Consider the following 24119-nt stretch of genomic DNA (forward strand, 5'->3'; position numbering starts at 1 on the left):
GAATAGTTTTATGTCAATTAATATTGACAGGAAGTCAGTTTGAGCAGCATTGGAAAATGGAAGTGGTTGGCAGAACTGGCTAATTTCACTGTGTTTCCTTTTGCTAAAAATATCTTTAAAAAAAGCCCTCCTTTGGAAATACAATGAGTGCTTGTTTGGCTGTAGTTTGGAATTGATGGGGACTCTTGTCCTTTAATGAAATGGGCTTGAAAAATGTGAATAACCTTTTGAAATACACTCAGCTTCCTCTGTGCAGTTCATGGTAGTGCTTGTGTCCTCCCGGAGCTCACATGGGTGAGCTTACATAGCCCCTTCCATAGGCGCTTACCTTTGGTGCATGTATATATAACCCCGTGGGCTCCAAGGATCAGCAGCAGCAGTGAAGTTTTGTGGCAGTGCCTGTGTGAATACCCCAAGATGGAAGGGACCCGTGAACATCATCGAGTCCATCTCCTGGCTTCACACCTGACCAACCAGAAAGACTATTTGGGATGTGTTCTGTGGTAATCACAATCTTTGGAAAAGAGAGAGGAATGCTGCAGGTGCAGTCCATTTAGCTGTCAGCCCGCTGTCATGGCTTTGGCATGGTCCTTGTTTGGAGGCGTGCTGTACTCTGTGCACTGCCTTCTGGCATCCTGAACGTGGAGAGAAGGTTGAGCTGTCTGGCAGTGGCCATTTGTATTGCTGCCATTTGGTCTTTTTCTTCTGGATGATGATTTTTATCCTTCGTTCTCAATTTTTACACTTTTGAATAGGCAAAACTGTTTGCTTGTTAGTAGAAAATGATACATCAGGCCAGAGTGTTGTGGCAGGGAGTAGCACACATGCTTCCCCCCCCCCCCACCCCCCCCCCCCAGATACAACTACATGTCGTTGCTGGTGAAGGCAGTGAAATACTGCAGCCTATTTGCTCCGCTGAGCTCCTTGCACCAGCACCAATCTCCAGCTCTCTCCTTTCTCAGTCTCCTTCCAACCTGCTCTGTGTTGCCCATGAGACATTCACCACCGTTGTCTCTTAGATTCAATTGAACAGAAAACAGCAGCCTTTTTAAATTCTATTTTTTTTCCCCTTAAATAGATATTTTCCATTTTTTTGTCACTTCAAGGGCTGATCTGTGTTGTAGCTGTTGGGCACTGCTACATGACCAGAGTTTACAAACATTTAGAAGCAGTGTGTTATTGCTGAAGACCAGCTGACAGCTTCTGGAGGCTCTTACCCTGCTGTCAGCTGGGTTTTTGCATGTAGCTATTGCATTTCTTACTGCTGGAAGTTTGCAAGCACGTAGATTATACAGCACAGAGAAGTTTTAAACTGGAATGTAGTGGGGCTGGTAATCTTGAGATTAGGACAGGTTGATGGATGGTTTAAAAGCTGGGTATAAAATCTTAAGTATGCAGTAAGGAACCAGCTTATGCTGCTTTGGGAATCTCTGTGCTAGAGAGAGGTTAAAAGCTGCTGCTCACAGACTGCTGTAGCCCTTTATAACAGAGTGCTCTGCAATATGGTTACTGGGAGCAGCAGGGTTTTGCTTTGGGCTTTGTAGCACAGTCTGTATGATGCTGCCACAGGAATGAATGCGGGCGGAGGGCTGGGAAAGGTTTTGTATTTCTAGTTCTTGCTAATGGTTCAAGCATGCCAAATATTATTTAATTGATTTTGGTTATCAGCTTTATGAACTTGTACAGAGGGTGGGATGTCAGGGAAGAGGCAGAGTTCCTGTGGTGGCCCTAAGGAGATTCTAGCAGCTCCTTTGCCTGGGAAAAGTAAGGGGCTCTTCTGGATTGCCAGCAGAACTCTTTTCTTTGAATGCTGCCCTGCAAAGAAAAGTTATTTCCAAGCTAAATGGTGGGCTGATGGGGGAACATGAAATTCTTGCTGCTGTCTGATTGATTGTCTTTTTACTTTCCTCCATGGAGATACATTCAGAAACCTCTTGGGAGTATTCAGAATTGTGAAGTCCTTGGGGGTGCCCAGTGTTCTGGATTCATACGTGAATCAATGCCACTGTTTGTAACACGTGATGATGATTTTGTAGGAAGGGAAAAGGAGCTGTGTAGGTTTCAGACATCTCTTCAGTTAGTCTGCACTGCAGCCATTGGTAAGGAAGGTCAAAGTACCATTAGAAGACATGCTATAACCTATCCTTATGAGAAACTCCTTCCTCATTTTGCTTGTCTGGAAGTGTAACATGCTCCATTCCTTCAGAGCTCCCAGTTGACTTCTCAGTAGGTTTATTTGAAAATGAACTTTGGGTATTTTTTAATGTTCCAGCTTTGCAGGTGACTGCTGGCTGCATGCTGTCCCGTGCTGAAAGCAGAGCACGGCTCGTGGCTCAGAGCAGGTTGGAAGGCAGATCTCAAAGCACAGTGTTGTATTTCAGTGCGGCGTTAGATTTCACTGTGTGTTGAATCGAGGCTCTCTTGTGCTGAAAGAATGGGGCTGTATAGGTTGGTTTGAAGAGACGGGCGCTTGAAATTAGAACAGATCTTTATTGACTTGATGGAAGAGAGAACATTAATGTTTATGACCAGGGTGTTGTGCTGAGAACTAGCGATGACATCAGAGAGTGGCTCACAACTGAAATGCACTACTGACGGCTATGTTATGTTTAAGAATTATGGTGTTTTTTTTTCCTCACATATACTAATTACTATAGCTCTTCTGCAGTGGGTCACTGCACAGAGCCATGGGTGTAGTATTTTTGTATTAACACTGGGTTTTTCATTTCTTTCGTTGATGTTTAAGTGATGGACAAATATTAACCTGAGCGAACGCTGGGGCCAAGTAGAAACATACAACTCTAACTGGAAGAAATATTATATATTTATGCTAACTTTGGTTTCTTTTCTCTCTTGTGTTACAGAAGTACTAATACGGAGCGCTTGACCTTCTAATCTCTAACAGCTGAATCTCCTGAGACTGGGATTAGGAAAAGAGTGCCTTCAGAACCAATATGTAGCAAATGGGTATTGCACCTCTGAAGCTCCTCCCTTGGTTCAACACTTGCATGTTTCAAGGATCCTTGTAGCCACAGCAGTGAATTGCTCTTGTTAACTTCAGAAGTGGATTTCATGTGGTGCTTGCTAAGTGTTGAGTCACCATGAGCAGTAATCTAGGAAAAGAAAAGGACTGTAAAGAGAAGGATCCAAAAGTCCCATCGTCAAAAGAAAGGGAGAAGGAGGCCAAAGCCTCTGGAGGATTTGGGAAAGAAAGCAAAGAGAAAGAGCCCAAGACCAAAGGGAAAGATGCCAAAGATGGAAAGAAAGACTCCAGTAGCACGCAGCCTGGGGTAGCTTTTTCAGTGGACAATACGATAAAAAGACCTAATCCAGCCACAGGTACCCGCAAAAAATCCAGCAATGCTGAAGTGATCAAAGAGCTAAATAAATGCCGGGAAGAGAATTCAATGCGCTTGGACTTGTCCAAGAGGTCTATACACATGCTTCCATCAGCTGTCAAAGAGTTAACGCAGTTAACAGAACTTTATTTATACAGTAACAAACTGCAGTCTCTACCAGCAGAGGTGGGCTGTCTTGTGAACCTGATGACACTGGCCCTGAGTGAGAATTCACTCACCAGTTTGCCTGACTCTCTTGATAACTTGAAGAAACTGCGCATGCTTGACCTGCGGCATAACAAACTGAGAGAGATTCCTTCCGTGGTGTATAGACTGACTTCCCTCGCCACTCTTTACCTACGCTTTAATCGTATAACTACTGTGGAAAAGGATATCAAAAACTTGTCAAAACTCACCATGCTTAGCATACGAGAGAACAAAATCAAGCAACTACCTGCTGAAATTGGTAAGCAGTTGCACTGATTAAAGGCTTAATTCTGTACTTGAGTTGATCTCGCAGTTCAGTTAGGTATATGCAAACAACCTCTTTTTCAGGTGCTCTGCTCCATTTAGAGCCTGCATAAAATTATCACCTTGGTCATACTGTTGCAATGTTGGCTTCTAGTGAGAGTAATCAATAGCCTGGACGTATTTTTTCATACAAAGCAACCCTCCTTTTTCTTCATCTATCATCTTAAAACCAGCTAAATCTTGTTTTCATCTTTGCCTTGTGCTTCCACATACTGTGTGTTTGGAGCCCAGATGGTTTGAAAGAAAAAGAAAAGATACAAGGGCACTTCTTACTTCTGGATTTCTTTATAAATCATTTATGAGCTGTTGCAAGATATAAACACATTATGGGCATGTTACGGAGGGATATGACCATGGTAAGAGAAGGTAGAAAAGGTGCTACATGTTATTACCATGAGCAAGCTGTTGGATGCCAAAACAGTTAATAATGCAAGTTAATGATTTGTGAAAGCCTCTCCTTTCTCCAAGTTCTGAATATATTAATGTGTGGAAGCTTAGCATAATACAGCCAAATGTTGCATGCGTGGTCGTTGATTCTTATGACTTTTTAATGGATGATATTTGTTTCTTCCAAGTGTTGTTACAGAACTATGAAAGATGGTTACGTGAAATGATAGAAAAGTGGTGTATTGATTTAAATAGCTTATGACAGAAAGTGTGCTGGGATGGCTGTATTTCAATAACTACTAAGTTGCTCCTAATAGCTTCAGATTCGTGGGATAAGTCTCTTCATCAGAGTGTTTTCAAGCAGTATTCCAGTATCTTAAGTGCTTCATAAAAGGGAGGGTGTATCAGAAGCTTTTTGGTTTTTTTTCCTGCGTGGCTCCAGTTTTTACAATACAAGCATCACTTAGTGCTGTTAGGGAGGGGGCACAGGACTTCATGCATGGAAGAAAGTTGAAACAGCTTCTTTAAGTGGGGAGAAAAAGCTCCTGCAAGATGCTTAGCCCTTGGAACAGTGTGACTAAATTCCTGTGCCTTTATTTCTTTATTTATTTCTAAAGTGGGTGTGGGACTTCTTCCTGTTAACACTTCTGCCCTGGCTTGGGTACATGTTACTGAAGTTGGCCACTATGTTCACTAACTTCTACAAAGGTTGGGAAATGTTTTTGTTTAGATCTTTTTCAAGCCAGCAGTATTTGTCTCCTCCCGCACTTTGATTTGGCAGATAGGTGATAGCACTTTTTCTGGGTAGCAGAAAGTCCTGGATCTTCTTAAACAGCACAAATGACCAGCAATGTGCAGTACAGGCAACGTGTACAGCATGTAGGAAGAAATGAGATGTTGCTGGTGTCAGTCTTTGGCTCCCTGCAGGTTACTGGTGGAGTGGATTTTATCACAGCCACAGAAGCAGCTTTTTAGTAGACAGAACTTAAATAGTTAATGTGGTATATTTTCTGATGAAACGATTTCTCAGTTGGTACTGGCATTTCAGCAGTCCTAGGAATTTCCCCTGAGAGAACTAAGGAATGGTAATTTTGATCTATTATTTGACACTTCGCTTTAAACCTCACGGCTTCCAAATCTTTCACTAATTGAAGAATCATACTGGAAACCACGGGGCTGGTGTTTGCAACCAAAACACGCTGTGTGTTCGTACATCCATTGGAGAAGTTGTGACTGACTTAGCTTCTTAAGTTACATTATGCATTTGTCAGTGTTTTACCCATGTCTGTTTTATGGCTCAGTTATTAAATGTAATCCAGCAAAGACTGAGCCCATGAAGTTCAGCCGGGGATAGTTCTGCTGGAGTTCAATTTAGCAGCGTATGAGGAAAAAGCTTTTCAATGTTGCATGCCAGTGCTTGGTGTTGCACTCTGAAAACCCTTTGTAGGTGTGTTTGATACTGTAGATACTGTTGCTGCTGGGAGTGCCTTGTCTCTCAGCTGTTTTGTTGAGTTATCTGTTAAGTTTCCATTTAGGTATGTCCTTTCTGTATGTGCTTGTTCACAGCAGTCTTGAAAGAGGCGATGTGTAACAGTTCTGTGGTGGAACTTAGATAAGTGAATCATGAATGCGTGTGTGTGTTACTTTTTATTGCTATGGGTCAGCAGCTCAGCATGGATGGTGTTTTAGAAGCACAAATACAAGGAAGCTGGCACCCTCCTAAGCTTCGGTGGGATATTCCCATGTTCAGCTGCAGACTTCATGCAGGGCAAACTCCTCTGATTAGGTTGCCTGTAATTCAACTGGTTGAAAAATTAAAGAATTGTTAAGCTTAAGCAACACAGTGACAGCTGCCAAAACATACAAAATAAGTGTTTGAAAACTTTTTTTTCCTCAAGTGGTGAAAACAGATAAGATGGTTTCACTTCTGTGATTTTCACTTTCATGTATCTTTGTTCTGGTACAAAGAAGAAATGTTTGCGTTGGACACAGCTGAGAAATGTATTTCTTACTTTCTCTGTTTCTTTAAATGCTCGTTAGTTCTCTATGTTTCGTGTGCATGCTTTAAAAACTGCTGGGCTTTTCAGTCCCAACAGTGTTAATCTGTATGTTTACAGCACAGCTCCTAAATATTACATGCCAAGCTGAACTTAACAGTAAACATTCTTGTATTATCAACTTATAAATAACGCAGAAACTCTTGTTGCTCCAAAGCAGGAAGTAAAATGAGGCCATTATCTTTTATAAAGCAATATCACGAGGAACATTTCAAATTCTTTACAAAAATACCCCATTGTTCTAAGGCCCGAGGCTCACATATCTGATGGTGAGCTCGTCTACTTCTTTGTATTTCTGAAAACTCATGGATTATGTGACCTGCTGACTTGTTGGGGGGTTGGAGATTCATGATCCTAGAGGTCTCTTCCAACCCAGATCATTCTGTGGTTCTGTGAAGAGTCTTGCAGCACCTTTGCTGTGATGTCCTGGTTTAGCCACCTTGCTGGCAAAGTGTGCGAAGAACCCATAGTTTGCTTTTGCTGGTAGACCTGCTGCAAAAGGTTTCTCTGAACGAATAAAAAAATGAACAGAAAAGCCCAAGCATAAGGCCTGTGGGGGGTTGTGGCTGTTTGGTAGTGACAAGTGCCCTCAGAGAGCCAGGGCTCTGTGCTCTGCATAGCACTCAGGTGCCCTTTGAAGTCTCCCTTTCTTTTTTCTCCGTTCTTAAACTTCGAATCAGTTTTCTCTGATCCTATGGTAGTGCTCCTTCTTTGATAAATGTCTCATTGACAATATGCTGCTGGTTATGCAACCTCAAAATAAGGTTCTAGAAATGCTCATCTGCTGGCAAGTGCTGGTATTTGTTAGAGGGAGATTCTTTTCAGGGAAACCTGAAACTAACTCTAAAGTGTTTCTTAAAAGCTTGAATGGAGGTAAAATATTTTACAAAACATTTGTAAACACATAATCCATCAGATTTGAAGTGGAATCTGCTGTGAAACAACAGGACTGCTTGTGTAGTAGTGTGTTGGTAAGGATCTATAAGGGATGAACCTTCAAGCTGTTGGGATACAATCTAGTATTTGGTTCTGTTTTGGACTTTAAGGTGTCCTTAGTCATTAGGCAGTACAAACTCTAATGAGGTGACTACAGTAGGGGGAAAAGTTGCATTTGAAATGTCTTTATATGAAAGCGAAGTGTTACCATTTGTAGTTAGTCAACAGATGTGTGCATTTCTGGTCTCTTTTCCCTTCAGAATGTAGTACCAGTTTGGTCCCTTGCATCCAGTTGCTTTGTAATAGAGAGGATGATGATTTAAATTTTCCAGTCTTTCCAGTATTCAGAAGATTTCTTAACTTCAAATAAGAGCTTACTCTACTCACTCACACAGTAAAACAATGAATAGTAAAAATATTCTCTGTACTTTGGAAGATTTTTACTAACTCAGCAAATTCAGGCTTGAGGTACATAGCAAGTCATCACTAGCAGTCATTTGTTAGATTTCTCTTACCAGCAGCGTGTATATCGCCTCTACATTTTTAATGCAAGTGATTTTGGTTGGCTGCATAGTAACTGAAGTCTTGTTATGCACTGTTTTATTTTTAAAATATAAATGGATTTGTTTGAATGAGAGCTAAAAACGCTTTGAAGTGAGTTTGACTGAAAGCGTTCAGAACATTCTCTTTAACTCATTCTCTTTTTGCAGGTTTAGCTAAAGGCTGTGTTGAAAAGTGACTGAATTAGTGCTCAATCCTGCCTCTTTGGTCAGCTGATGTATCTTACTAAACCAACAGAAATACTAGTAATTCCTCTACTTTTGTTTTCTGTTAGTTTAGTTGAGCACAAGGAAGTTTTCACTCAAAGCAGAACTGGTGTAGGAGCAGTGGGCCAGCATGGCCTGGGGCTGGAGAGCAGGACCACTGCTTCTGGTGGCATTCAGCTAATAGATCAGCTTTGGAAATCTCACAGGTAGGATTGCATGGGTTATATGACAGCAGGTGAGATGCACTGCACGTGGCTTGAGGATGGATGGGTTACTGCCTACTGAAACATTGAAAATGCACCAGTTTATCATTTCAGAATCTTATTCTTCCTTTTCATCCCATCCATCCAGAAAATCCTGTGTGACACTGGAAATCCTTGTAGCAATAGCTATGCTTTTTTTCTTTTATGGTTCATCCTGCTCCAGCTGTGGCCCTAATAAAATGTCTGCATAAGCCCAGAGCAAGTGTACATACAAGACTTAACCTGACCTCTTTCCCGGATCCAAACTATTTTCATATCAGGGATTTCCTGAGTCTGGTGCAGCTTTTCTATTTAGGAATTCTCAATAGACTCTTTGTCCAGGGGCTTGACCATTCTTTTCCTTTAAACTCATCCCTGGCAAAGTCCACGAGTTTGCTTTGGGTGCAGCTTTTGATTGCTTCATTTAATGAACTCCAACTCTTGCATTAGGAGATGCTCAGCTGTCATCCTTATCTCCATGCCATTTACAGTTTGTAAACAGTTCTTCCAAGTTCTGCTTCTGACCACGAATGGGTTGTTTGAAGCTGATCACTCCATGTGTGAAGCTAGATGTGTCCTTCTCCTGGTCCCCCATATGCATCACTTGATGTCACACTGATTGCACTTACAGAATCACAGAATTGTAGGGGTTGGAAGGGACCTCTGGAGATCATCACATCCAACTCCCCTGCTAAAGCATGTTCCCTACAGTAGGTCATTTGGTTGCTCAGTGATGTTGTCTGTTGAAGTTTTGAAGTGTTTGACCTTGCTCTTGTCCTTATAGTCATAAATAATTTGGTATTAACTCTGCTGCTCAGCCCTATGCTTGCTGAACACATATACATTCCAAGTGCAAAAGCAGAACTTACCTGTTCACTTTGCTGTTGAATATCTGGTCGCATCTATAGGAAAAAGTGTTAATGGGAAGGATTCCACATGGAAGCTTTGCCATAAACAATCTCCAAGAATAAATGTGGAAGTGAGGTCACAAGGTGGACTCTGCCTTCATCACCATATCTGGTAAATTGTCCTTTCCAGGGAGATCAAAAGTTGAAGTTTAGAATGGAAGAATGTGAATGCTGTCGTGAGTCAGACAGTGAGCATGAGAAGGATGAAAGCCAGAGGAACTGCTCTGGGTTGAAGCCAAGCAAACGCTTCAATCTGCAGGCTGTTACTTGAGCTTGCATTTTGCATTTCTTGTGTCTAGATTTTATTGCATTCCCCCACGCTGTATTGAAAGGCTTGTTTTGCATAGTCAAGTTGATATTTTCTTTGCAAAGGCTGTTGCATCTTGTACAAGTGTTCGATTTTTTTCCCCCCTTTTTTACATAGGAATCAAATAAAAATACTGTTGTCAACAGGGTTGAAATTGCATCTACAAAGCTTCTGCAAGTTACTTAACACTCTAAATATTGTGTTTTCTGTCTGTGAATGCAACTTTTATTCTATGGAGAATCTGGCCAGGGCTGTTCTGCAAGGGAAATATTTTTAGATTGTAATTCAGGGAATCTGCCTACACCAGACTTGGAATGTCTCTTAAGGCTCTTCTGTTCTTCCCTTCCCCCATCTACCCAATTTTTAGATCATTTGTGGTTTCCTCACTACTTTGAAACGCTTTCACAAGACTTGCACCTGTTCTCAGTAGCATGGGCAGCAAACCAGATGTGTGCAACTGCGTTACATCTTATCTATCGCACACCTTATTCAATGGCTGTTCAGTTGCAGAGCTGCTCAGTGATGCTCTTAATTTCATTTCCCCTTTTTGTTTTCACAGATCTGACAATATAGAGAAATACTTATTGTGGTTTTATCTAAAAGCCCCTTCTTTAGTTTCAGCAGTTTGAAAGATGCCTGGCTGTGTTCCTGGGTTTGCCTGCCGTGCTAAAACCTGCGAACGCAGTGGTTGAGAATATTTTCATATGTTTGTATTCTAATGTGGTTAAAGCCTGGAGCTGTGAACCAGAGTGTAATAAATAGAGGCACTGCTACGTGTACCCAAGGAGTCAGAAAATGACTGATGCGGTTCTGGTTGCTTTCTTGAGCTGCAGGAAAGCTGAACCACTTGCTATTGACTAGCTTCAGCTTTGGAGTCTGGGTTCCAATTCCTGTCAGACCCTTGTGGGGCCTTGGTGTTGCTGTCAGCCAGTCAGATTTGTTCTTGCATTTTCTTTGGACTGGCTTTATGATGAAGATTAAGTAGTCTTGCCTCTTTGATCTTTATTGGTTTGATGCTCTGGATGTTATTCCAGTGAATGTTGACAGCTTGTTAGAAATCCGGAAGTTTTTTAATATCAGAGCCGCAATTATTTGAACTTATTGAACACTTTTTAAGTGCTGAGCAGAGGGGAATATTCAACTTCTCTATGCCTGCCCTTGCTAATGCAGTGCTACGTGGTTAGCCCTTACTATTTGTCAGAGCACCGTGCTGCTCCTCACTCTGAATGCTCAGCACTCCAAGGCTCATGCTCCACTTTGCAGGGCTGGGGCTGTTCTGATCATCCTTTGCTGCTTCATATTGCTCATCCCAAAGCCCATCTGTAGCCCTCTTGCATGTCTCGTGCACTCACTCATGATGGTGTTTGAACTTGTTTTCATTTGTATTTCTTTATTTATAACTAAAAGTAAGTAGAAGTGGTTTTGCTGTTGTCTTGTCAGAGCTTGTTTTAGACCAGATTTATAGGGTTTCTTTTTGGTTCAGCTTAGCTTCTGTCTGTTTGGTTCCCATAGCAAGATTCTGTTACACATTCTGCGAAGTTTAAATATTTCACCATGCTTATTACTGATATATACGAATATTTTGACTTCGATATGTGATTTCTGACCTTGTTAAGATTTCATTCTATCTGCTCTCTAATTCTTCTTTGTAAGCTGTGTTGTCAGTAATAATGCAAAATAACCGTGACTTCCTAACAGCAGTTAGGTTCTGTGCAGCAAAACATCCATTCTGTCTGTCAGAGTGATGCACTCAACCCTTGTAGGGAGGTAGAAGGCTCTGAAATTGTAATCTTTCTGTTTCTAAAATCAGAATGCTTACTTCAAATAGACTTATAGACAGGCTTAGAAAGTCTATTTTTTTTTCCCCCTGGATCACAGTGAGAGATGAACAATTATCACAGCAATGGGAAATACTTGAAATTAGTTCACAGTGCAGCTGATTGCAGCTGATTGCCCTTACAGACCAGCTTGCAGGCAGAGCATTGACACACACCAGTGTGCACCTCCGTAACTGCCTGCGTCCTCCTCTTCCTTGCGCTTTCTGCAAGCCTTTATCCTCTTGCTGTCTGGCCCAGGATTTATCATGTTGTGAAGGATTTCACAATTTTCAATCTGCTTAAGCATGGGCAGGCATGGAGTTAATCTGCTGGAAAACAGGTTCTGTTACAAATTGCGTTTGCCATCCAGGAGGATTGCCTACTGGGTGAGTTGGTGGTTGGAGGCACCGAAGCCTGTTTGATACTGCCCTATACTGTCTGCATACGTTAATATTAATCTGTGAGTCCTTTGATATTTTTTAATGCAGCTGAACGCTGGTTTTAAATGGCCAAGAGGAGCACTGGGTTACGTAAGCTCGGTCCTCTTGTCACAACAGGCTTTTGAGGCTGGCTGTGTTACGGGGCTGCTGTTCTGCCTCACTGGGTGGAAAACACCGGGCTGTCTCTTCATCAGGCTGTGTTTTTCCAGAAGGTATATTTAGCTGTGTCATGCTGTAACATTTTGTCTCTGTGTACCTCTCAGTAGTAGTGAGGTGATTGCTCATCTCACCTTGCTGAGGGTTTTTTTTGAGCTGCACACTTAGCTGTATTTTTAGCCATGTTTTTAACCAGAAGTGGAGACTACAAAAACGTTCTCTTAAAAGTGCATGTGAGTTGTCTGCCGTTTGTATCTTAGAAGATTTTAAGAACTACAGAATATGGTGTAATTAACCATTCCGTGAAGACTATTTAAGGGCAATCTCTTTTATGTGCTTCACTTGTACAGTACCCCTAATTTAAAGCTTCTTATTACCAAACCAGCTAGTACGTGCAGTTTCTGCCTGCTGTCTCGGCAGACTTTATTTAGATAGCTTTTCTTTTTTTCATGTGTCAATTGCACCAAAATATAGTACTAAATTAAACAAACAGTCCAACCCCAGCACTGTGTAACTCCCTAGCTTGTTTTCCAGTTCTACGGTGCAGTTGCAAGTGGTCTCAGGAGAATCCTTTATTCACTACTTTTAGGTTAAAATCCATGTATTTTGGACGTTACTTGTAGTGGGACAGGGAATGGGTAAGGTGGTAAGGTGCTGCTTGCTGGGGCTTCTTTCCAGCTGTGGGAAGTGCACTTTTTTCTTAACCGAGATACAAACATATTTCAGCAAAGTTCATCGATGTTGTGAAGTAGAATGGAACAATTTGTTGTATTGTTTTGTTTTTTTTTTTTAAATATGAATGATATCTGGAGTGCTCCTCTCATTAGCAGTTTTTGTTCTGTTTTGGTTTTTGTGCTTATATAATCATTCTTTTAGGAAAACTTTAGTTTTGATTCCTGACATAGAGAGTGAAGCGAGGTCAGCTAAAAGACTGGCCAGGTTCTCCTCCTTGGGTGCAGGGCAAAAGCAGACTCTTTTTCCTTATCCTCCTTTTTTCCCACACTTATTTTTCCCAGTCTATGCCGACTCCTCCCTTTTCCTACCCCTAACGATCCCACGGTAAGTCTTGCAGTCCCCACGTGCTCTTCCTTGCATCCATGGTAAGTGACAGAGCACTACTGGGTTTCCCCATCCAGTGCTGGATCTCTGTGTGCCTTTATGTATGCAGGTGAGCCTCTACCACATTGCCTAAATATTTTTACCCTTTCTAAGAGAAGAATATTTGATGTAAGAATTCACGTCACAGGGTAAATTCACCTTGCATGTTTTCTATTAACTTGGACATTATCAGTTTTGTCTCAGCAATCTCAGATAAAGTATTGTAAGAATTCTGCTTCCCCTCCACTCTCCTGCCCGTGGGCTAGGAAGGACATTTTGGAGAGATGCTGTCAAACCACAAGAATCGCTGTGTCCAAGAGCAAGATTCCTTACAGAGCAATGTGAACTATAAGCTGAACAATAATACAGTATCACTTGAATGTGATCAGGCCTTAACTCTTCCCTGGTTAACATTTTAAAATCTAAAATTTGTTGGGCAATCCCCAAACTATTTTAACATTTAATACTTCTGTTAAATATGTTTGCCGTGCCTACATCTTCAATATGGAAATACTAAGTGTGCCTGTCCAAATCAAGACAAATTGTTAGCTGACCTACAAGTGTCTCTTTATTTCTTTCTCCTCCTTCCCAACATTAGCAATGAGCTGTTTGTAGCAACGTGTATCTCACTGTTGTCAAAGTTTTTAGCAAGTGTGAAAGGGAAGTGCAGCAAATGTTACTGCGAAAAATCCATGTCTTTATTCAATAGATGTGGAGTGGGAAGAGTTGAGTAAATGAGAAATCGGTGTGATGAAATGAAGTTTGTGCCACACCTTGAGTTTGACATCATTGCTTTAGGTCTGCAGTGAAAACAAATGAAACCAATATCGCCAGGACTGAAATTCAGCAGTTGCAGTGTGAAAGCTACTGCCTGAAAACACTTTGAAAATGTTTGGATTATGTTATTAAAGACATATCGAGTTCTTTTTGGTTTGTGTAAAGAGGAGTTGAAGCCTTCCTCTAGTTTTTCCTGCTCCTTCTATGTTTTACCCGCTCGTTTTCATGAATATCAAGCAGATGCTGCTACCACAGAACGTTAAATCTTTCTCAGCCTTTTTCTTATATTTGCATATGTCTGGGTGTAGCAGGATTGACTTTTGACTCTGTGGCTGACCTGAAATCCACTTAAATGGACCTGATCTCACCTGAGAGGTGAGCACGCACAGTGATGGAGGTGGTACTTAAGTGTCGCCTTTACATTTTCAAGTGCCCAATTTCTGGAAAAGACATTTGTATTTGGATCAATAAATACAGAAAATATGATAAGTTTTGCATAAACATTTTTATTTTTTTTTTGGCTGGTCTTTATTAACTGTCTTATACGTAGTAAGTATTGTGGGTAAATGCCACTTGCAGCTCAGACAGGGTCTGAGTTCATCAATCTGTTATGATTTAATAAATCACTGTTTTGTGATCCCACACTGAACTATTGGACGAACAGTCCATGCACCAGAACTTGCAGGCTTGTGGGAAAATCCGTAGAGGATTGTGCCGAAGATATCAAACTTAAAAATAGACATTCGCCCCTCAAAAGGAATTTACTGCTTTTCCAAGTTTGTTGCTGTCTGAGTGATGCTCTGATATGCAGAAACAATGACCTAATCTTTGCTCAATAGAGTTGAAGTCATTCAAACCATTTGCATTAATTTCACATCTGTCAGCTCCAACAAATACAAATGGCTGCACCCGTGTTCATGCATGTACACATTTTCTTAATGCCAACAAACTGTTGCTCAGAATGCAGTGTGTTTGTCATTAAAACAGGTGGAAATACTGTACTTAGAGAGCTGTGCCTAGTTGTACTTTTTGATTGTTACATAGAATTCAGAGGTGAAACAGTTCAGTGTAAAGCTGCTCTGATCTCTAAGCAAGTCCAGACCTTTTTAAGGCTTAGAAGATACCTTTTGTTTCAAACTTCCACTAGCTATACCTATGCTTACATATATGGTGTGTAATAATCTGTATGGTTAGTTTTACAGTTATCTTTTTTTGATGACCAGAAATTATGAAAAATGTCAGCCAAATAATTTTGCTGTCTCTTAAGTATTGATTTTCTGTCTGAAAGTAATATATGCTGTACGAGCAGATCTTGGTTTCTTCTAATTCCATATAGCCACTCACTCCAAGGTTCAGCATTTCTGGTCAGCATGAAAAAGGTGTGCAGTATAGATTTTTTTTGTTCCTAAATCCTACAGGTTGAACTGTCAAAAGACCAATAAATAAATAAATGAAAAACAATGAAGTTTCTTCAGAGACAGTAAAAAGCTTTATCCAAGTTTTTACAAATTGCTAATCAGGTTTTAGAGCTGACTGATAAAATTATGATTCCCTGAGGCCTTATTTTATAAATTTATGGTAGCAATGGGTGATTTTTGTTTTTTCATATAATGAAATCCTTCTGTTACTATCACTGTTGTATGGAACTAGACCTGTATGTTGGAGATCTTGATGTTTGGTTTTTCCTGTGTGCTTTCAGGTGAGCTGTGTAACCTCATAACGCTGGATGTAGCGCACAATCAGCTTGAACATCTTCCAGAAGAGATTGGAAGTTGCACGCAGATCACCAACCTTGACTTGCAGCACAATGAGCTCTTGGACCTGCCAGAAACCATAGGTATGTCAAGAGGTTGGGGAAGGGAAAATAGATGGCTTATTCAAAGTGTTTGGTAAGAGGAGCAAATTTCAGAATGAGTAGTTGATTGGTGGCTGTAGAATGATTGGTGCTCTGCTCAAGGAATCTTCACACTTGAAATTAGAAAGAAGGCTCCCATTTTTAAACAGTCTTACTTTAAACACTTGGAAACCTTCCTTGTCCATAAAGTAATCCTGCTGCAATACAGTAGAGAATTTGCGACATAGGTTGGGAGTAACAGACTGAAATAAATGTGTTCCTGGTCATTTTCAGAATCTCATGTAAGATGAAACAACAAAACATGACTTATTTAATTTTAATCTGTTTTAAACAGATGGCTGAAAAAGATGCGTGCTGTGGTTTTGAAAAGACAAAAACCAAGACAGTCATAATTTTAAGCCCTTATTTTTCACCGCAATGTACTCAAGAGTGTATGTTATCACTTAGACCATATTTAATACTGAACTTTGTTGAATGTTTTCTTTTATGGATAGAAATTTCTGTGTGGAGTTGCTCTGTTTTTTCTTTAGAAAGTTTGATTAGTTTAAATTGATGAACTATCCAATGTATCTGAATTTCCTTCCTGCTTTGTTGATATTTTTAGTCCCTGGAGGTCTTATTCTATCTGGAGTTTGCATCTAACTTACACACTTCATAAGCACAGCCTTTGTTTTTGTGTCAGTTTTGTTAATCTTACTGAAAACTGTTTTAAAAACACTTGTGTGTACTATCAGTTTCATATTGAGGGAGAAAGTTCTCTGGGTAAAGTGCTAATTATGGGAAAAAATTCTGTGAGTAAACTGATTTCCATCGTCAATGCTTACAGACCACTGTTGTTGCTCCTTGGTAGGAAGATGTACCCAGCTGCTGAGTGACTGGCAGTCACTGAGCTTCTAAGAGGACATGAAAGATCTTGCTTATAATATGCTGTGTGACTGTGCTTACAGGAAGGATTTCTGGGTAAGAGAGGCAGAGTTACTTAAGCAGTTGAGCCATTTGCGATACATAGGAGGTTGCTGACTCTCAAGTTTGGCCTCTTCTGTTTCTCTAGGAAGTTACAGTAAGCCTAGCACTGAGTTGAGTTTGTACCTAGTCAGACTGGATTTCTGCATGTTTTCATTGTTTTGTTTTCTCATCGCAATGTTCTCATAAGGTTTTGAAGTCAATTATGTTTAAATGTGTACACTGTCTCTTTGCATTGCTTATCGGAGCTGAACATCACTGCTGTGCAGCTCAGCAAACCACCGAAGGCAGACGAATAATTACAGCGCACTCTCCTGTCTCTGCACACCAGCTAAATGTGTGTGCCACTGGAGAACCCCTGTCTGTACTGAGGAATGCACCTAGGAGCTGAACACTGAAGTGAAAACTTAAAGTCAGAAACCAGTATTTGTGCCACAAATAGTCCCCAAGCAGCCAGACTTGGAAACTTAAAGGGAAAAATGTTGAACTCCAGAGTAAATGATAACGATCAACCTACATTTCTGCCTGTTACAGAAAAGGCAGTCGTAGCCAGTTCAGCAACATTGGCTTTATTTCTTAGTCATCACAGTTTTGGTTCAACATTAAAGCAAGTTGTGGCTTGATTTTTGTATTACAGCTTTCTTTGTGGTTACGATTGTTCAGTGAGAGAATGCGAGCACTGAGAAAAACACCCAGGGCACGGCTGCTGCCGCTGCGTGGGGCTGGGCTGGCACGTCTTCCAGCCTCACACTCCCTCTCAGGTTTTGGCCTTTCCTTTTCTCACTGAGGTCAGCCTGGCATTGCTCACAACACTTAGCACTGCCAGTTTTCAGTGTGCTGCATGTAGAAGCGCTGTCAGTGTTTCACCAGTTTACTCCAAGCTCTGTGGAGGTTGCACGCTTGGTACAAAAAGAGACCAGACTCTTTTGCACGTTGTAAATACTTACTACTCTGAGCCTGTGAGCCTCCTGCAATGGAGATGACTTTCCATTGCCACCAGAGCTGTCCCCTCCTCCTGCACCAATACCTTTGCTGGAGGCCAGCCTCAGCTTGTGAGGGGGGTTTTGTCACGTTCTTATGAAAACCCAGCAGCTCCTTCCTTCCCTGCTGTTGGAAGGGGAAAAAATAAAGCAAACTTACAGAATGCTTACATTCTGCTGCGCTGTCTAAATAAGTTTTGGTTTTCCCACTGAAAGATTTCTAAATGTGACAATATTCTTCTATTTATTTATTTTTTTAAAGCTTGTTTTCTAATTCCCAGCTCTGTACTGGAACGAGGCAGTGTTGGAAGGCAGGGACGTTGGAGGGTGACATGCAGGGGAGTGGCAGGGAAGGGATTATGCATCAGCAATGATTACAGAGGTAGCACAGCCAACATAGCCACTCTGTAAAAATACAAAGTTCTTGTTTCAACTAACACTTCATAAGCACGCCTTCTTGCAGTAACAAATGTCGATTTTAGATATTAGTTGTCAGGAAGTGACCTCATGTCTTGCTTTATAGATATTGGCTTAATACATTCATATCTGTATTTCTGTTGATGGAAAACCGTGAAGTACTTTGTATGCTAGGTCACTTCCTGTAAGAAAAATGAGCTTTGTGGAACAGCTTAGTACATTCCAAGAGTCTCAAGTCTAGAATCAAAATCGTAGTTGGAATCTTAGCTTCTCAGTGGTGTCACTCCAGATTGCTGTGTGTGTGGATTATGGTATGCTTGTATTTTTGTTGTCTTATCTCTGTGTGCTTACCTGGCACGCTAACAAGAAGAAAAATCCGAAAGATATAGAAAAGGAGATAAGTTATTAAAATTAGTTATTGGACTTCTAAAAGAGAGGAAATTTTGGGTGGAGTGAAGCATTTCTGTTAGCTGCTCATTGGATCACCAGCTAGCTTAGAAAATGTGCTGCAAATTGCACATTGAGAGCTCTCACATTTGAAAGCTTTATTTTAGCACCCTTTATAGATGTTTGCAATTCCTTATTTAAAAGCTGAGCAGCACCTGTTTGAGAGGGAAGTTCAACAACAACACAACTTTGACTTCTAAAAAATCAGATTCTTCAACTGTTTTGTAATTTTCCACTCCTGTGTGTTTACGTCTGCAGCTTGATTATAGTCAAATGTGGCATATTCATAGACATTTAAGGCAACAGACGTTTTAATAAGAAAAAGAATAGTCAGTTGTAAATGTTCCAAAATGATGCTTTAAAAGCACAAAATATTCTGTCACTGGACACGCTTTCCAGTGTCTGCCATGGCACCGTTCCTAAAAGATGGTTAGCAAGATGAGATGCACATTCAGAGCCTACAATTCATGCCCTTCGCTTCAACTGGAGAGCTCAGAAACTGAAATCACAACTTGCGTGTAAGCAAATGTTCTCTGGGGAAGCTTTGCCATTTGCGTTGGTTGACATTGCACCACAAACTGTGCTGCTGCTGCTTTAGCTTCATTTACCTTTCAGAGCACTGTTGCAGTTCTATGCCATATACTTGATAAAATGGAAACCTTTGTGAGCAGGGCTGGACATCAGCAACTGACACAGCTGAGATCATACAAATTGTTGCTGAGAGCTTAAAGTCCCCACAAGTCCTCATAAAGATTTTTCTGTAGAAAGTGGAACTACTTGTAAATGGGCTTTTAAGTATAGCAGGCTTAGCAAAAGCTTGAGAAGTTTTACTGTGAAGCTTCAGAAAAGTGTGCTGGTCTTAATGAAGACCCGATGGAGCTGGGTATAGACTCCAGCTTTGATGGCAATGTTTGTATTCTTAAAATGCAAGCAAGGATCAAGCCTGTTTCCAGCCTCAGAATGAGAGGTCTGGTCAGATTTTACTCTTCTTGGGCTGTGCTGTCAATGAGGCATTTTTAATTGGATTCTGTTACTATTTGGCAATCACAGTAATCTTTTTGCCCCTTCTTTACCTCCTTGAAAACAATGGCTCCCACTCTTTTGTTCTAGTTTTTGAGTTATTATGTCTTTTTTGGATTTCATAGCGTTCTCACAAAGGGAATGGGAGCTTCTGGATCTTGTTAGCTTCGCTTCTAGGTTTAATCAATAGAAAGCCCAGAAAATCCTGGGTGGCACCGAGGTGGTAGGTGGGACATGACAGCTCACTGCGTCCTTTAATGGCACAGCCGGAGGGTACAGAGCAGAGCTGGGAGTTGGCAGCTTCAAAACGTCATTGTTTGGGCATTAAGAGCAGGCTGCCCTTAATGCGGCGCGCAGGTAACGCCTGGGCGTCAGTATTTGCACAGCTTGGGGTGGATGCCAAAGCTCAAAGGACAGCTTGACAATTTTGCAGAAGAAAACTGTATCAGTCGCTTCTAAATGCAGGCAGTCATTGAGCCACGTGCTGCTGAATCCTCCCAGGTTCCTGCAGCGCTGTCAGGAGCTGCTTTCCCTTTCCTCAGCTGTTTCTGTTGGCATTGGCTGTTGGGTACTTCTAAGAGAGAAGATTTTTGTGATCTGGGTATGGATTGTTCTTGGTGATTTACGTTTTTCATGAAATTAGAGATAAGTTACTGAGACACATACCTACCCTTCTGTTATAAAAAAAAATAGAAGCTTACTTCTTTTGGCTTATTAATTGAGATTATTGATTTGATCTGTATTTATGAAGATGTTTCTTACATTGTATTTTAGTTAGGTGTATTTTCTGTTAGGATGGGAATGCTTATTTTAGTGAATGCACGTGCCATCACACAGCCGCTAGATGCAGAAACCAGTATGCAGAGATGGGTTGTAACTGCAGCTCAGCGTTTTCAGAGTGATTTGTATACTGTAGGAAAAAAAAAAGCCCATAATCTTATGTGTAAGAAGCAGGCGTGTGGGAATAGTGCTTCAAAGGAGCCGATCAGAATGGAGACAGGCAGGTCTGTTAGCTAAGTGCATTTTGAACACGTGCTGAGAAAGCTGAATTTCCAGAAGCATGTCACTAAATTTGTGTTCTTCTGCCTTATGCTGGTGCTGTGTGTGGAACGTGTCAGTGCTTCAGCCTTTGTCACTCGGTTTCTTCACACAAGCAGTTTGCAATGATTATGGTATTGAATCACAGTTTAGAAACATCTGGTGGTGTGATCATGCTTTTGTCTTACTTTTGAAATAATGAGGAGACTTGTCTTCGGGGGATACTGTCAGATTGAAAGTAGACAGGAATCTCTTTGCTCCCTCCAAATGGCATTTAACTCGATAAGGATGGTAGAGATGCATTTTAAAGTGATGTTAGGTAGTTTTTTTAATAGGTGATTGTCTTTTTATAGAATTTCTACGCTTCCTATAAATAGGATAATATGCTTTGGTTTGAGCAGAACAAGAAACAGTGGGCCTCATTGACTTTGTAAGTTGGAAGCCTGAATCTGCCTCCTGCACTGTCCTCATGCATCAGGTGACATTGGTGGCTAGAAAGAAAAATAACAATACATTCAAATCATGTTGCTATTAAGCCAGTAAAATCCAGAGTCTGTAAGTCAAACTGTGTGTTGCTCAGTGGTCTTAAGCTCACTCTACCATTTTTTGAAAAATGCAACTACATTTCTTGCTTTGTCTTTGATAATTGGCAACAGTAATTAGGAAGGATTCTCTTTTCTTCTACACTACTGCTACCCTAACCTCCCCACCCCTTAAATCACCTTTGTTCTGCTTCTGCAGTTTTCCTAAAGCATCAGTAATTAGGCAGAAGGTATCTTAAACATGAGGAACGTTCCAACCCTGCAGGTTATAGAAAGGATTTGACCTTCCTTGTGTAAAGTGCATTTACATTCATACAAATCTATGGGCTTTGGTTTAGGGAGGAGTTGCCCACAGGTTAGATGAGAACAGCTATGAGATTTTGTTCTGTGTTCCTCTGCAGTGTGCTTACTGAGCTCACATCCAGGACATCTCATCTGGCCAGCTTCTTGCTGGAGTAGTGCTGGACATCGAGTGGTGTGGCCTTTACTCATGGAGCTCAAGTGGAGATTGAAAGGTTTTATCTGAAGCCTTTCATTTTACTCTGTAGCTATCAATAGAAATGTTTTGCTTTCTGACAAGAGATTAGATTAAACGTGTCAACTGCTCCTTTCACCTAAAAATCTGTGAAACTGTTCAACAGTTGTCATGGAGTATGGCTGACATCTGGAAAAACTAATACATAATAAGTGCAAAGTGTGATACAGGCACCTTCTAGCCTGCCTTGCTGCTGCTTTAGGTTCCAAGCACTGCTGAAATATTTGAACACAGTGTTTAATCTCTGTCTGCAGTTGGCCATCTCTAGCATGCCCAATCTCTCCTGTGAAGTTTTCAGTTCTTCGGTGGCCCTTGTTCCCACCTGCTTTGGGTTTTATAATAACTTTTAACATGCTCACTGAACCTCTTGTGGCTTTTTCTTCTGTACTGTCGTCGTAGTTATTTTATACAAAATTAATTCCATGTGGTGTTTTAAGGTTAATCAACGACATCTGGTACCTTTTGTATGCAAAAGAATTAATCTTCCCAAGCAGAAAAAGTCCTTGGGGAATCAACTGAGCTCTATGAAATGACAGATAGTAATAGAAAGTAAGCTCTTTCTTAGGGTTTGCAGGGTTTAGTCAAATAAAAATCTAAGAATATTTATCAGATCAGAAAAGTACTTTTTGCTGCCATGTTTGTAGTATGTTCTTGTGAATATCTGCTCCATGATGTGCATTTTATCATAACCTTAAGGGTGTTTGAGGTGCAAGCTCTTGTCAGTCCAATTTGTGTGTCAACATTACCTGTAAAATGTTTTTTTTTTCCTTTTTTTCTACTGAACAGATTTAAAATTGATCTGTAAGTTTAGGAAAAAGCAACTAGCAAGTTAGCTTGATGAGCTAAGTTGCATAAATCAGAATGCTGACTCCATCTTTTATTACTGAAGCAGTAGTATTTTGCGCTAAGTAATGAACCTTCATCTGAGGACAGGGAATCTGAAGATTTATTTAATCTAAGGGAGGGAGAGGAAGAATGATGAATTTGAAAAACAAAGAGAGCATGTTTTACCTCCTTTGAAGGTGGTAGTAGGACAAATAGGAATTTGGATTTCTTTGTCTTGCTGCTGAAGAGCAACCACTCAGGTGTGGTTTCAGCAGCAGAAACACAACTGCAGAAGATCCTTGTCATCTAACTGATGGAATGGATCATGACCAGCTGTTACCTACCAACCCTGCAGAATATGCAACCTGACTGCGTGTCAGTGGAAAGAGAGCTTAATGTGGCTCCATGTAAAACATCAGTAACCTGACTGGAGAAGGCAGAGGAGCATGGGGGCAATGATGTGACTGCAGGGCAGGCTGAAGGGGATCTGGCAGCATTCTTCAGCTCCTCTGGGGCCCCTTCTAGAAACAGTGCAATTTTGGGCAGTGAAAGTGAATGCCTGGACATGAAAAGATTGCTCACTGTGCTACATTCCCAATGAGGAGTGAAGGGCCTGACTCTGTGATGGCTGCCTCTCATTGCATTTTTTCTGAAATGCCACATTGCTGTAGAACAGAGCAGAGCTGTAGCCATACAACCTGTGCTCCAATCTGGAGTCGGCACAGCGATGTTGTATTGCTAAGCAACAGTTGGCAGCGTGCTGGCTGCTAGAGCCCTGCTTGTACTCCTGGGGGGAGCCTGAGAAATCAATACCAGAGCATAGCTCGTTTATATGCTGAAAAAGAATAGGTTATTATGTTATTTGTGTAAAGCTTGTCACTTTTTTAGTAAGCAAAGTGTTTTTTAGACGCTAATTCAGAGGTGGGCTTTGGTCATTTCTAGATGAGTGAATCCTCATGTTCTCCATTCCTTACAATAGAATGTGCATCTCTCAAAGTGAGGACAAGTTCCAATGCAAACAGATCATACTGAATATGGCATAAGATATCCTACTTTATATACAAATATGCATATGAATATTGGTGAATTATAGGATCAAAGCGGCTCTTAATTACTCTTGTACGTATATGTACTCCAGGACTTAACATCAGAAGATAAATATTTGTGTACTGGAGAGCAATATCGATAGCTTTGGATTTTAAATGCCTTTTTTTTTGATTAAGGGAATACTTTGCTGCTTCTGCAAAAGCAAATTACATTCTTGCTTAGAAAGAAAGCACTCAAAAATGAAAATCCCAGTGGGAAATAGAACTGGGTAAGCAGCTGATGTGGTAGCTGTTTGAATTTTGGTTTCATTATTGACAATACCAAGTGAAATTTGTTGTGAAGCCAGTTGGGTCGCTATCAGAGATGTACTGACAACTAGTAGCTGTGAAACCAGCAAACATTCCCACAGTTCAGTTCTTATTATGCTCCTAATCTTGCTACTCAGTAATGCAGGGTCATTTTTTACAGTACATTTTTACCAGTCCAGGGAACTTCAGGAAAGATATTTTGTCTAGTGCTCCTCATTGTATCGTTTGTATTACTTTTCATTCTCTATTTCCCATATAGTTAGATTAATATGCTGCTTCCAAGTTTTGTGTGCTACATTTGTTTATTCCTTTGCTGTATTCCAGTAACCTCTGTAGAAGTGTGTATGTATAGATGTTAGTATATCCTTCAGTTAATGTGTA

At 40.8% G+C, this 24119-nt stretch overlaps 1 protein-coding gene across 3 annotated transcripts in view; it reads left to right on the top strand.

The window, feature by feature from the left end:
• Positions 1–24119, top strand: part of SHOC2 (SHOC2 leucine rich repeat scaffold protein) — a 56415-nt gene that overhangs the window by 17909 nt on the left and 14387 nt on the right. For all 3 annotated transcript variants that reach the window (XM_015867374.3, XM_015867372.3, XM_015867373.3), the window contains exons 2-3: positions 2865–3804; positions 15461–15598. In XM_015867374.3, the coding sequence (XP_015722860.1) occupies positions 3102–3804; positions 15461–15598 (841 nt within the window). In that variant the 5' untranslated portion in view covers positions 2865–3101. The remainder of the gene's footprint in view (positions 1–2864; positions 3805–15460; positions 15599–24119) is intronic.

Source organism: Coturnix japonica, chromosome 8, assembly GCF_054131305.1.
Source record: "Coturnix japonica strain WE chromosome 8, WE-NBRP24, whole genome shotgun sequence".
NCBI classification, from domain to species: Eukaryota; Metazoa; Chordata; class Aves; order Galliformes; family Phasianidae; genus Coturnix; species Coturnix japonica.